The sequence below is a fragment of the Colletes gigas genome, unplaced genomic scaffold (genome assembly GCF_013123115.1).
Source record: "Colletes gigas isolate AHSC1104 unplaced genomic scaffold, ASM1312311v1 Colletes_gigas_Sc00025, whole genome shotgun sequence".
NCBI classification, from domain to species: domain Eukaryota; kingdom Metazoa; phylum Arthropoda; class Insecta; order Hymenoptera; family Colletidae; genus Colletes; species Colletes gigas.
In genome coordinates, this window is record NW_025106654.1 from 705114 (window position 1) to 718798 (window position 13685).

The 13685-nt window shown below is 39.6% G+C and overlaps 4 protein-coding genes across 4 annotated transcripts in view; 1 reads left to right on the plus strand and 3 right to left on the minus strand.

Moving 5' to 3' along the window:
* Positions 1–115: 115 nt before the first annotated feature.
* LOC122401515 (omega-amidase NIT2) lies at positions 116–2828 on the minus strand. The gene is made up of 6 exons (XM_043403699.1): positions 2745–2828; positions 2507–2653; positions 1524–1708; positions 1266–1434; positions 543–776; positions 116–343 (listed from the first exon to the last, which is right to left on the minus strand). The coding sequence occupies exons 1-6, from the start codon at positions 2788–2790 to the stop codon at positions 252–254; spliced, it is 873 nt and encodes a 290-aa protein (XP_043259634.1). The 5' UTR covers positions 2791–2828; the 3' UTR covers positions 116–251.
* Positions 2829–3033: 205 nt separating this feature from the next.
* On the minus strand, positions 3034–5266 carry LOC122401512 (G-patch domain and KOW motifs-containing protein-like). Its single transcript, XM_043403694.1, has 6 exons — positions 4967–5266; positions 4498–4855; positions 4315–4418; positions 3866–4173; positions 3261–3654; positions 3034–3187 (listed from the first exon to the last, which is right to left on the minus strand). The coding sequence occupies exons 1-6, from the start codon at positions 5104–5106 to the stop codon at positions 3034–3036; spliced, it is 1458 nt and encodes a 485-aa protein (XP_043259629.1). The 5' UTR covers positions 5107–5266.
* A 1091-nt stretch (positions 5267–6357) lies between these two features.
* Positions 6358–9967, plus strand: LOC122401513. The gene is made up of 2 exons (XM_043403695.1): positions 6358–6452; positions 8363–9967. Exon 2 carries the CDS (start codon positions 8369–8371, stop codon positions 9800–9802), a length of 1434 nt encoding a protein of 477 aa, XP_043259630.1. The 5' UTR covers positions 6358–6452; positions 8363–8368; the 3' UTR covers positions 9803–9967.
* Positions 9968–10528: 561 nt separating this feature from the next.
* The window catches only part of LOC122401544 (protein MLP1-like), a 103683-nt gene continuing 100526 nt past the window's right edge, over positions 10529–13685 (minus strand). Inside the window, 7 exon segments of the mRNA XM_043403746.1 lie at positions 10529–10636; positions 10717–10881; positions 11012–11167; positions 11231–11504; positions 11609–11958; positions 12015–12210; positions 12298–12402. Coding sequence (XP_043259681.1) covers positions 10529–10636; positions 10717–10881; positions 11012–11167; positions 11231–11504; positions 11609–11958; positions 12015–12210; positions 12298–12402 — 1354 coding nt within the window.

Below are 13685 nucleotides of genomic sequence, written 5' to 3' on the forward strand. Positions count from 1 at the left end.
TGCTCTTAGGGCAGGGTTCTGGTGTTTGGATAGAAGTTATAAGAAGAAATTCATTTATTGATGTTTATTATTACAAGTAAAAGAAAGTTCATTCTTTAATAAATCAGAACCCTGCTCAGTAATATACCTATCCATCCCTTAAAGTCATTTCCAGGTAAGTTTCAATTGTATATGCTTTGTGCTTTATTTAATACAAATGTAAAAAGTATTTTTGCGAATGTAGTTCTCCAGCATGCTTAAAATTATCTGCGTTAGTCCTTCTTCCAAACGGTATCGTATAAATCGGTGCGTCTCTGAGCGAACGTGGGTATCTGAGTCCTCACTTCATCTACGACCTTCGTATCTAAAAGAAAAGAAAGATCGTACATTTATCTGCGAATTTAGCAACGTCCACTGTCCCGCCGTGTCCAGAGGAATTTATAATAAATGATAATCCCGCGTAATGGCGTCATCGAAATAGAGCAGAGGCACGCCGATCGTTGATCAAGAGTGAAAATAAGTGGAATGACGGATCTCGTGTATCGGTGCAAAGTATCAATTACCTATATCGGCGACCAGCATGTCCTCGGTGGCATCTAGCTCGTGAAGAATTTCTCCCCAAGGGTTGGTTAACTGGGTATGCCCCCACGCGACGTAACCGGGCGGAGAACCACGAGCTGGTGATACGCAAGCGACATATAATTGATTGTCATTTGCTCTGGAACGCTGCAGCAACGACCAGTGCAATGGTCCGGTGGTCATATTGAATGCCGCTGGATATATCAGCATCTGGCAACCTGACCCAGAGAAACAGGAAGTATGTACACTACGAATACCCCGGCCACCCTGTAATTTCTCGGACCACGTTCTACGACTTACTTTAACCCTTACGCGGGTCTTATATCGGAGCAATCTTGTCGTCATATTTTACAGGGTTTAACTTTATTTTAAGGTCAACTTGACGTAGAATTATTGCTATAACTTTTTCTCCTTCCCTCCGTACATTCCGTGAGAGTCTTTTTATTAGCTCAGTTAACAAAGAATAATTGCGAAGGTATAAAATATGTCGGAACAACGGATGTACAAGAAATTGTTTCCATACTACGGAGAATAGCAGAATGCGGTATGTGTATCGAAGATGACGTAACAGGTAAACAGGGAAACAGTTTCAATACATTAAAACTTGCTTCAGTGACGATGAGATTACATGATACGTATGTATATGATATCTTATGTGCTCTGAATAATGAATTGGAGCATGAATATAGTAGCAACGATGACCGTACCTTTGTTCCGATAAAGACGTGCCATTTCTTCGAATCTGATATCATAGCAGATGCCAACGCCTATCTTGCAGCCATTCGCCTCGAAAGTCGTTAACGAATTTCCGGGACTTAGCGAATCACTTTCGCGAAAAGTCATTTTTCCTTTGATGTCGATATCGAATAAGTGCATCTGGTAACAGAAAAAAATAAATTCTCGAGACGATTGTTTAGTACGGCGTTTACGATGGGAGAAAATTAAGAAAAATTAAAATTGCTTACCTTCCTGTGCTTCGCTATCAGAGTTCCATCGGGCGCCCAAATAGTGCACGTATTGTACAATTTATTAGCTTCCCTTTCGGGTATCGTACCACCGATTACGTAAACGCTGCTCTTTTTGGCTGCCTCCGATAATGCAACACTGGTTTCGCCATCCGGAATGCTCTCAGCGTATTTTGCAAAATGTGCTGCGTTCAAAAATATGAATCAATAAATGCTATCAACCCTTTATACATATATGTATATGTATACTTATTACAAAAATTTGCAACTCTTCTTTATACGTATACATTGTATTGTAGTAAAGGTAAGTGCAAGTTTATTGCTTGGGCATAATAAATTTAAGTATTTAACTACAATGATTTAATAAAACTCTAAATATTTTATATTATTTTACACATTTTATTCAAACGTTTAAAAAAAAATGAGATTTTTAGTTCGTTATCGTGTTTATACGCATATGCACTTCCGGTACTTTTGCCGCCTAAACGGAAATGAGTCAAAACTAGTTCCATGTTTAACATGTTAAATATTTACATAATATTTATAATAGTTAATATTCGAATAATATTTAAATAGTACTCTCTGAATATTTAAATCATTAAAGTTTGAACTCATTCTGCGCGAATTTTCGAAAAAAATTCGTCACTCAACGACTTCGTCAGTAGCTTTTGAAACACAGGCAAGGGTAGTTCGTACGAAAGTGTTCTCTCTACCAAAAGTGCTTTAAGTATCGTATAATATCTATAAAAATTACTAAGATGGGCTTACTTCGTTACTGTGAAGTGTTTAGTGTGATAAAAAGTGAGTATTTGACAAGAAATATGATAATTGTGAAAACAATCGAAGACAAATTTTTTATGGTCCCCCTACTTACAATTTGCGCGCGAAAGCTTAGCTGATAGGGTGAATACTTTGTTCGTTTTTAGAATTGTTTCCTTCATTTTAGTCGAATTTAGTATAAAGAATTAATAAACAGATATTACATGTTCCGTACGGTGAATTGAAACATTCAGGAAGCACGATAATGTCAGCCTCTTGTTCCTTCGCACGTTCGATGAACGAAATCGCTCGCGCAATGTTCGTAGATTTATTTTCGCCAACGGCGAGCTGTACTAGCGCCAAACGAAATGCTGGAAAAAATGTTGGCAAAATTAAATACGTTCTGTAGCATATTCTATCATGTCTCGTCAGCAATATTCCAAAAAAAGTAAGCATACATACTCGACATTGTCCGTAATCCTTGTTTTACGATGTTTGCGCGTAGCATGATATTTTTTTAGGTTATGTATGAACGCTTTCTTGGTTTATCAAGTATTACGTAAGCAAACTATATTTCGAAATAACTCATTTATGATAATGTTCGTAGATAACCTTTTCAAGTCGAATATAGACAATAATCTTTCAAATAATTATCACAATACAATTTTATAAAGTGATTATTTAAAATAATAATTTAAATATCTAAAACCAAACTTACATCAATGTACCTCTGCGTTTCGTAATTTTATAGCTAAGGGTAAGAAAGAAAATATAATTTTGTAAAAATAAGTTTTATTACAAAATGTGTATAAACAAAATTGTACAATTCATCGCGAAAGTAAAATAATAGAGTACATTCCCGAAAAGTGTTATCGTTTGTTGGAAGATCGAGATCTTGATCTTCTCCGTTTCTTATGTTTTCGTTTGTCCGTAGAATCTCTCGATTTTCTATCTCTCGTTTTTTCTCTCTCTTTATCTTTTTTCTTGTGTTTTTTGCTTGCTCTTTCCGGTGAACTGTCTTGTTTTTTGTGTTTTTTTGACTTCTTAGACTTTTTCGCTTTTTTTAATTCGTGCGAATCACTGCTACTGGATCTGCTTCTATCTTTTTTCTTCTTTTTTCCATGATCGCTAGTGCCATCGTCATCACTCACGGATTCCGAGTATCTTTTGCGACTTTTCGATTTTTTGTCATCTATTTTATTATGTTTGTCCTTTTCTTGTTTAGTACTTTTCTTTCTTTTTCCATCAACATTAGGTCTGTCATCGTCGTCGCTACTTTCAGAATGTTCGGAAGAAGATCGTTTCTTTTTAACTGCTTTATGCTTGAGTTCCTTAGATTCTTTATCTTTATACTCTTCATATTTCTTCGTATCTGAAATCAATCCCATAAAACACTAAAGGCTAAAATCTCTATATTTATCAAACTTTTTGTAAATAATTAAGAGACCTTTAAAACAATGAATGAAATCTTTTGATATTTATAATACCGTTAAAAAATTCGTTATATCAGTATTTTCGTATAAAGATAAGCGTATTGTTTTGTTTCAAAAGTCCCTTGGTGAAAGTTAACTATCTATACTAACTTAGAACTTTTGCATTTTTCGAATACTCCGATTTAGTGACTGGCTGCACCATGAATTCATTGACGGATATAGAATTTCCTCCCAGAGCCAGTTTTATTATAAGTCTTCCCGCGTCGTCATCGAATCCTTCTATCTGACCATAATTATTGCTTTGTTTTCCGGCTATGATTTTTACGAAAGTTCCCTTCTCAATTTTGAGTTCTTCGTCCGGTTTTTTAGAATCTTTACTGTTTTTTTGAGATGTTACTTTATCAGCTCCAAGGCCCATGCCTTTTGGACGTAATTCTGGTATAACAGCGGCCACAAGCCTGTAGCAATGATAATAAGAAATTACAGAATGAATTGAGAAATTCATCATCATTCAGAAATGAATGAATTGAGAATTGCTCCCAAATTATCTTATAGTATGTGTATTAAACATACAATCTTATTTAAAATAAAGACCATACTTTTCATTTTTCCCAATGCCTTTTCCAGGTTGCCAACCCATTCCTCGTAACATTGCTACTCCAAAAGCATCTACAGGAATTTTTTCATAATCTTCTAACGAAGACTGAAAAAATTAAACTAGTAGAATAGTAGAATATACATATATTTAATGATAACATATTCAATTTAACTGCTAATTTTACCTGTTCTTTGCCTCTTAATGATTGATCTTCTACTACTGGCAAAGTCAAAGAATTTGTTTTAGTTTGTTGTTTCTCGTTAGATTTAAGTTCTTCGATAATTTCTTTAGCTGCTTGCTCCTCTAAAGTAACTTCATTTTCATTATTCTCTCCAGATTCCTGCTTGATTACTACACTATCTTTTGACAATGTGTTTCCATTTGTCAACTCTGGCAGTTCTTCCTGCTTAATATCTACCGGTTCCTCCTTAATCGCTTTAGGTTCAAAAATGTCTGCGTCAATTTTGTTGACAATCCTATCGTGCCAGGTTTTAGAACCCAGTAGAGGTATAATAAGAGGTTCATCCTTCTTCTCTTCTTTACTAAAATAAGAAACGCTTCTGTAGATTTCTTCTGTAGCAGTTAATGTGTAGTTACTTTTTTAGGTTATGTTGAGGTTAGGTATTCGTGTAAGTTATTACCGTTTAACTTACCCTATTACTTTAATATTTTTCTCATCGAGACACTCGATGTAATCGATCTTTTTTTGTTCCTGTGGCACGATACTCTTTAAAGCAGGTTTTTTAAGAGACTTCGCGAAGCCAAAGGAAATCTTCTTTCCTTCTTCTGCCATTTTTTTTGTAATCAGAGGACTGAATTTACAGTCGATACATTTAAAATATAAATAAATATCCACTTAAATTATTTACATTGATTCACGACCATGGTTCAGTAATCAATTTAGAATAAATTGAGAATTATTTAAACATTGTTCAAGTGCTACGTCCATGAACGTACACGAAAACGTAACGTTCAAAAGTCACCAACCTACTGTAACCTGCTAGTGACGTATAGTGAGCAGTTCGTATTTTTGTTTAATGGACAATGGACTAAAATCAATACTATACGTTCACATGGAACGAACATTTCTCTTGGAACCGCGTGTAAATGTACCTTAAGGAATGTTCCCGGTAAGTAATTGGACAATTTCTTGATTTAAACGAATTGGAAGCTTTGGGGACATTTTTAGTTGACATTAGCTCTGTGTGAAATGTAAACAACAATGTTTTCTGATTATATTTAGGATTCATTATATAATAAATTGTTGGTACCGCGAAGGACTTTTATTTATTGTTATCTTTGTACTACAGACGTTTGATTCTACCCTAATTTATGCACCGCGGCGCATGACAGCGCTATTATGTATTATGTTGCTCGCAATTCATTCAGGGCTTTTTTGTCTGTGTACTCTATTTCTTTTTTCACACTCAGCGAATTATTTCACGGATACACAAAGTGAAACTGATTTACTTCTACATTGATAATATTTTTATTATTACAGCAAATAGAATATACAACAGAAGTTTTATCGTTTATTTTAGGAAGACCCCCTGTACCTACACATACGTATAAACGAAACGCTTTACTCTTGAAATTTGTTTATTTGTTCAGGTTCAGCGAACAAGGTCATTTTACGACCCAACCCAAGTTTTCCTCACCCAGAATGTTTGAAAAACATAGCGCACCGATTATAGCGAGCAACCAATGTTATCACGGTGTGCCAGAATCGGCATATTTTTGCACGTACAATGGAAAAAGTTATACGATTCTTGTTGCACGTTCCAGGAAACTGGTTTTCCAGAATTCCACCGTTAAAGATGTCGCGTTAACCCGTTACTCTGCTCGTTTCGATAAACTTGCCCGAACGATTTTCTTCGATCCTCTTGGCGCGCCTCGGAGGAAGCCATTTACTTACCTATCTTTCGGTACAAGAATTACAGTTAAAAACGGCGACCAATTGAGACCGGTAGTTAAGGTCTATCCAGGTAGAGGGGTGAGCGTGTTTTAGTAGCTACAAGAGCACGGTATGCAGATACGAAGCCGGGGTAAACCGGGAAGCCGTAGTTCGTCGAGCGTAGTAATCGTAGTAGCTTCGGACAGTCAACGACATTCGGAAGCCGCGGACACTCTGGTATTCAGGTAAAACCATTTCTCTCGATTTTAACAATTGACTTGTTTGTTTACTTGCTTCGAAATTCGGTACGTTCCTTCTTTTAATTTTATATTCATTTTTCGAAATCCCAAATCAATTCCTTTTTGCGTAGACCATCTATGGAACTCGCGTTGTTTCTCTCAGTTTTGACTGACGATCAGTTTTGTAAATTATTTTAGCAAAAGATTTTAACAAATCTTAATTTTATTTTAACCATGCATGGTACTTACATTTTATCTCTCGGTTTCGATAGGCATCTAATTTGTTTAAATTAATTTGGCGTTGCGGTAAATCTGCTCCCACAACAGGAAGTTATTCAGATAGGCAGACTTTCTTTTAATTTATTCATTTATTCATCGTGTTATTGCAATGCTAAAGTGGTCCTACAACTTGTACCCGTAATTAAAAATTTTGTTTATATTTTTGAAACGCACGATACACAAGCACAATGATGGGATATTCGTCGATACCTCAGAATCACATTATTTTGCAATAATGTTGACTACAAGTAAACAAAGTTAATAAAGGGCTTGTGCAATTTATAAGTGTCTTTATTTATATTCTAAAAACTCGTATTTTGTGCAAAGGGGGATTCAAAAGTCCATGTTTCTTAAACAACGTAGCCTCGTAGCTAAGTTCGCCGCTATTTCGATAAATCATCGCCATGAGTAAGCAATTAGATGATTCCGGCGACGTTACGGTATTTCGAAGTCGTTTTTTATCTGTCTCCATCGCCGAAATCTTGATCCCAGACCTGGCAATTAAGGTACCGACCGAAATGTAATTGCAAACTAAAACGGTCCCGGAACGACTGGTAACTGTAAAACAGAGAGCAGAACCGTGTGATGCCGATGCTAACGGAGAAGATCCTCCTAAAGATTTGTTCCGCTATGGCAACGCAAGAAGTCCTATTCTTTACTTCCTTGTTTTTTTTCGAGGGTATATCCGTAGCCTGACGTTCCGCAAACCGTGTGAGGTGCACGCTAAGAGACCATGACAAAGACAGAATACCGGTCGGAACCGATCCGCCTTCGTCGACGAACTGTTAAAATGCAAATCGGATCTCTCGGTCAGGTTATGGAAATAGTACTTTTCTTCGGCAGCCGTCATAAATAATAATCTCCAAACTACCAGAACGTTACATTGTTTCGGTGAAATAAACTCACACAATACGTTATGAATTATCAGATGGCAGCAGAATGGATTTATGGTCACAAGAGCGTGCGAAACATTAGAGTATCGGAATAATTATGAAACTTCATTTTGCACTAGAAACGTGTTAGTTTCTGATATCAATGGAAAACATACTGTTCACGGTTACAGTGGAATTTTTGGCGTGGTTCCATTGTCGTTCGAAATTTCATAACCGGAATCGGTATCCAGTTCGATGGTGCATTGAACTCTCGTTGTTGTTTCGTGCGGAGAGCGCGAACGGTTGCACATTCTATTAGCAACTCGAATTCTAGTTCGATTTCGCGGGGAAGAATGCCACCGTAAATGTAGTCGAGTGAACAATCGTGCGACCGGATCTACGTGTTGCCCGGAACTCGGTATAATACCGCGGAAACGGCTGGGGAAATTATATTTGTTATGGGGAATCGGACACTGACGGTTCTACAGCCGAGGACGATCTCATCTGACCGCGTGGCTACCGGACGGAACGGTCATTAAACGTCCGTCGCCGTGTTTTCACAGTTTCGTCGTTTCGGTGAAAGCTCCGACTGGTATTCATGCTTTATTTGAACTAACGATCGTTTCTACGTGGTTGCGTCTCGCCATTCGATCGTCAGAAGCTTCGATATACATTCTATACAATTTCAAACGAGCTTCGGTACGCAGGATTAAATAATACCCAAGCACGAGCTTAATTTATCGTTATAATTCCCATTTCTTTTAGATAAACATGCGCCTGTTCTTGAAAATATATCCGTTGCTGTCTCTGCTGTCGGTAATCAACGCGACAGGGATAGGCAAAGCATGGCAGGTCGTTCCGCAAGCGACCGATCACTGGAGTCATCCAACATGGCCGCGATCGGACGCTTCCGCTTTCGAAGTTCGCAGCGTGAGCGGCGTCGGTCGCCTGGACCCGCCAGAGAACACTCAGAGGGCTCCGAAATTCGATAAGACCGAGTCGATAAAATCGGACGTCGTTCCCCCGACCGAGCGTTCTTTTTTACCGATCGAAAGTTCGCGCCATCGATTCGAACGGTTCCTCGAGAACCGCGATGATTCGAACGATGGGCTCGAGGACGTCGAAACGGGAATCTTGATGACGTTCCTGCGGCCGGAGGACAACGAAGACGGGCCGGAAGTGGCGAGAGTTCGACGCGACGCGGAGAACGAGACGAAAATGGAGCAGATCGCGAGCGCGAAGAACGTTCGGGAGGTTCGTTTGAGTTCACCGGAGACCTCCTGGTCGACCCAGCCGCTGTCCATAGAGTTCTCACGGCGCGGTGGTTTGGACCAGATGATCCAACAGACGGTGGACGACGAGGAGAGCCCTAACGCGAGAAGCTACCACGCTCCGCGGGCGGATTTCGTGACCAGTCATCATAGAAGGAGCTACGATCACCGGGAGGCCCGGGACATGCCGGTGACCAGAGGCTACGACGAGTACGATTTCCCCTGGTACAGGAACGCCGCCAGAGAACGAGACTACGATCCTTTGAGCTACCGTCGCGGGTACAGCTACTACTACCCAGATCGTTACAGAATGGAGAGAGAATACTACATGCGTATGCCTCAGGATTATTCTTACTACTACGATCGATATAGGGACGAGGATCTGGACCTCTACGGAAGGAGCAGACCGACGCCGAAACCGAAGAGGATCATCTATTACGCGACGCTTCCAGAGATCGTCAGGAAACCGGTGGACCTGAGGAACTATCCAAGACCCTACGACGCAACCAGAACGCCTGTCTCGAGGGACGGGACTTACAAACGCATCCCAGGGAACGTGGACCCCAGCAGATATCGGTACAGACACCTGTACGACGGCTACGATTCCTATTCGAAGAGATCCAGCTTCGTCGACAGACCCTATCCTTATCCCGAGGATGAAGGTCGACGCAAGGCGACGCTGGAGAGCCTCCGCAATAACGATCCGTTCGATCAGAACAACGACAGGAAGTTGGCTAATCAGGTGTCGGTCAGAAACGAAGGGAAATTGCCTTGGCCGGTGCAGATCGGCACCGAGGTTAGCGTGAAGGACGACGAAAGGATCCCTGGAAGGAAGATATTCGGGGATAGCAACGGCTACGAGAGATTCCAGAGCGCACAGCTGCAAAAGGCGCCGGATGCCACTGGCTCCAGCGAGCTCCAGAGCGACAATTGAACACCGAATTTTTTTTTTTTAATACTTACACACTTGGACGAAAAGATACTGTTTTTTTTCTATGAAACTTTAGCCGCGAATTTTAGTATGATCGTGTATCATCTAGGGAGCTAGGAAAGTTTTGTTGTACGATCGTGTTTATTCTAATTTTTGGAGGTTTTTTTGGCCCAGTTCGGTGCTTCTGCACCCTACTTATAGAAATTAACGACGACTGTTTTTACCGAATTTGCTTTAAAAATAAAGCGAAGTATGATTAAACGTATTGTGATCCGCGGTATTTCCGTTACTTTTCCTACGTATTTATCGCTATTTATGAACTATAAACATACTATACGCGACGTTTCGCGCATTTTATTAAAAGAGAAACATCGGTCGTATTAATATTCACTACTATTTTATCGTAGTAGTTTTATACATTTACTCTTCATTGTACCAAATACATTGCCTAAAGAAACTTACCTACTTTGAATTCCTTCAAATACTTTTAATATCGGGGTTTGATGCGGGTGATCAATGAAAAATATTTACAGAGTAGGTGACGGTTTCCAATCGTTTTTATACTGTTTTTATACACATTGAATCGCTATATTGGTCGAGATCGTAGGCAGAGACATTAGAATCGTGAATCGAATTAGAATTTTTTATCATATTGTACATTTGTTTCTTAATATACAGTTGAACGATTTTGAAAAATATTTATGGAACCGGTGCCCTTTCGATCCTCCGTTACGTCTTTATCTTCTTCATTGTCTTTTTGAATAAGAACTTCGATAAATTCTCGGAGAAATTATGTTTCCCGATTATCCGGTTCAATTCGAGTATCCAAGAGTTAATCTGTAAGAATTTTTTAAACATTATAAACCATTAAATTTGTTAACATTTAGTGAGAAAAGGAATATGAATGATTAAGTTACCGAATTAGGTGTTTTCCCATTGATAAAGCCGGACAGTTCTTCCGGTGACATGTTTAAAATACTACACGCAGTCTCTTGTGCCTCTTTTTCGCTAGCCTCGTCCTCTTTTGAACTTCTTTGTGTTTCGTGACCGTCACGATAGTCGTAAACTCTCTTCAAAAAATTCTAATACAAAGCAATATAGGGTAAGCAAACTTGTCGGTACAGGAATTCATTCTTTGAAACGATCTTTGGATTTTACAATATTAAAATTGGGAATCGCGACTCTTTAGTAACGATATTAAATCGACGATACCTTTATAGCTTTCGAGAATTCAATATTCTGATCTTCTGCAGCGATCATTTTCGTTTTCACAGATTTGATCGTACTCTCGTAGCCAGCTTTGATGAGATTAGCTTCTTGCTGCACCGTTTCCTCGCATCTCTTACAGTTAGCACATTGCATTTCCATCTGTAATTATTTTCAAATTAGTCGAATCGTAACCCTCTGGAGGATAGATAACTACGCCCTTACCTTTTCCGTAATGTCTGTCTTCGACTTCTCGTTGTTCAAAACTGAAATCTGTTAAACACGGTTAATCGATAAGAGCGAATCAATCAATTGATTAGTAACGTATACTTTTGCTTTTAGTTGCGAATTGTTGTTTTTCGCGACAGTGATCTCGTTTTCCAAGCTGCTTATCTTCGACAAGAGCTGACCTTTTTCCTTGTTCAGATCTGACAATTGACTTTTGTAACTGTTTAATAAAAATCCCTTGTTGGCATTCGCTGATTCCGATCGCAGTAACCTGAAGTATTTACTTAAAATTCAAAGTTCCATTCGCGACCTCGTTCTAGGTGTCGTGCCCGCCATGTTGGAGAACACTGAAGTTCTCACGAAATCTAAACTCACTTATTACGCAGTTGTGCGATGGTTGCAACGTCTTCTTCGCTCTTCTTCTTCAGGTTCGTTAGTTCCCTGCTCCTTTGCGCGTCTCGAAAATGTAGGGCGTTGGTTTTCTCGTGATGATCCTTTCCCACATTGTGCTCCATCCACTCCCGCGTGTACTCCATACTCTTTTTGAGCTCGAGGTTCTCGGATATGAGCTTGTTCAAATTCGTCTCGGCAGTATCAGTCTCTTGTTTCAGCCTGTCGAAGCACTTGCTGATCGATTCGTATTTCCTCGATTTGTTTTCCAGCTCCCGCCTTACCGTCGTCAATTCGCGTTTCAGTTTCTTCGATTTCGCCACTGCCATCCGCAACTGACAAGATCGAAACGAAATTATCGTGGTCATAGCATCTATATTCAAGCGTGTACCTTTTTGTACAGTTTACTCGAAATCTTCTCGTGGCACTTTAAATGTTTGCCACGCTTGACTTGGTAATTGCTTCTATTCTTCTCGGCCAGCACGCGAGGACCGAAATTTTCCAGAACGGACGTACAAATACGCACAATTTTGTCTTGCAACATCTCGATCTCTTTGCGAGCTTCCGTCTTCACACTTTCCATAGATCTACGGAGAAATCAACGATACGATCTGTATTGATTGTATTAAGAATTGTAGCTTTGAGTTGCATCGTGATCAAATTCAATTGTAAACCTTTTATATTTTTCTTTTGCGAGTGATTTTATCGTTAGAGCTTCGTCGAGGTCCTTTTTCGCGCGAGATAGTTGAGCCTCGAGGTCCAATATGATTGTTTCGTACCTAATATTACGTCGATTATTAAATTAGTATATTTTCCATTTATTTATATTTTATATCGATAGTTGGCTGCGAAATTAAATTTTATCACAGACGTGTTTTACGAGTAGATCTTTCACTCAATGTATTTTTTTGGCCCATTTTTATGGGGTCTCGAAACCCCATTACCATTTTTGTGTCATTCGCAACGTTACCAACAGATTCAGAAATGAATTTTAATCCCTTCCATAGTCAACTCACATGTATTTACGCACACACTACAGCTGCCTGCCCATCAATACTAATTCAGTGCATAGTTTCTCAACTGACCGCCATCCATGAAATGAGGCCGCTAAAATCAGCTCCGAATTTTCAGGTCGGTATGGCAGTCAGATTCGGCCGCGAAAGTCCATAAGGTGAAAAGTTTACTCATATACCATACCATAGACGAGAATCTCGTCTGTGTTTCAAGCCTGTTCAAAATATTGTTGACGGGGGTAGGTGCAGAAATTTTTCTGCAAAACACAAAAAATTTCAAATCGTTCTGGAAAAATTATTTTTGGTTGCGGAGATGCACTCTTCCAAAGTGGAACAAAATGTTAAAAAGATCATGCATCAAATTGTAAGGGGCTCCTCGTAAAAAGGCTTTAATCTTCGTAATGGATCGGTTTTAATGGGTCGATGATCAACAATGACTAGCTTATGGTCACTAGTGGTCAACAGTGAGGTTGACATCGAGGTCAGCATTCCAGTGAGGAGCCAGAAATGGTCAAGAGGTGGGACCAATCGAAATAGTTTCTTCGTAGACAAGCCAGTCTTAACTGTTAACTCCAGCTTTGGCTCTGACTGGTCTCCCCACCCTTCCATTACCTTAGACGTATAAGCAGGGTCACTGCGAAGAATTCTTCAGTCGCGTCGCGGATTCGGGAGTGTACAAATCGCCTGAAGTGAACCGGGGACCTCTGCTGGCCGCTGCTGACCACTACTGGCCAGCGCTGACCATGGCTGACCAGGGCTGACCAATACTGACCACTACTGACCAGTGCTGGCTCGCGTTCCTGCCACTACTGACCACTACTGACCACTACTGACCAGTGCCGGACGGTGATGACTACGGTAAGAACTGTTTAAAAATTCTCTCCCCTCTTCTATTCTAACGTTTGATACCAATGTCGTTTCAATGAACTGATTTTGCCTTGCTTGCCTAACTGACGTTGCTATAATATGAATATTTTTTTACTTTACAGCTGATCCAGTGGTAACTACCCTATATACTGACAACAAGTAGTAAGTCCACTCCACTTATT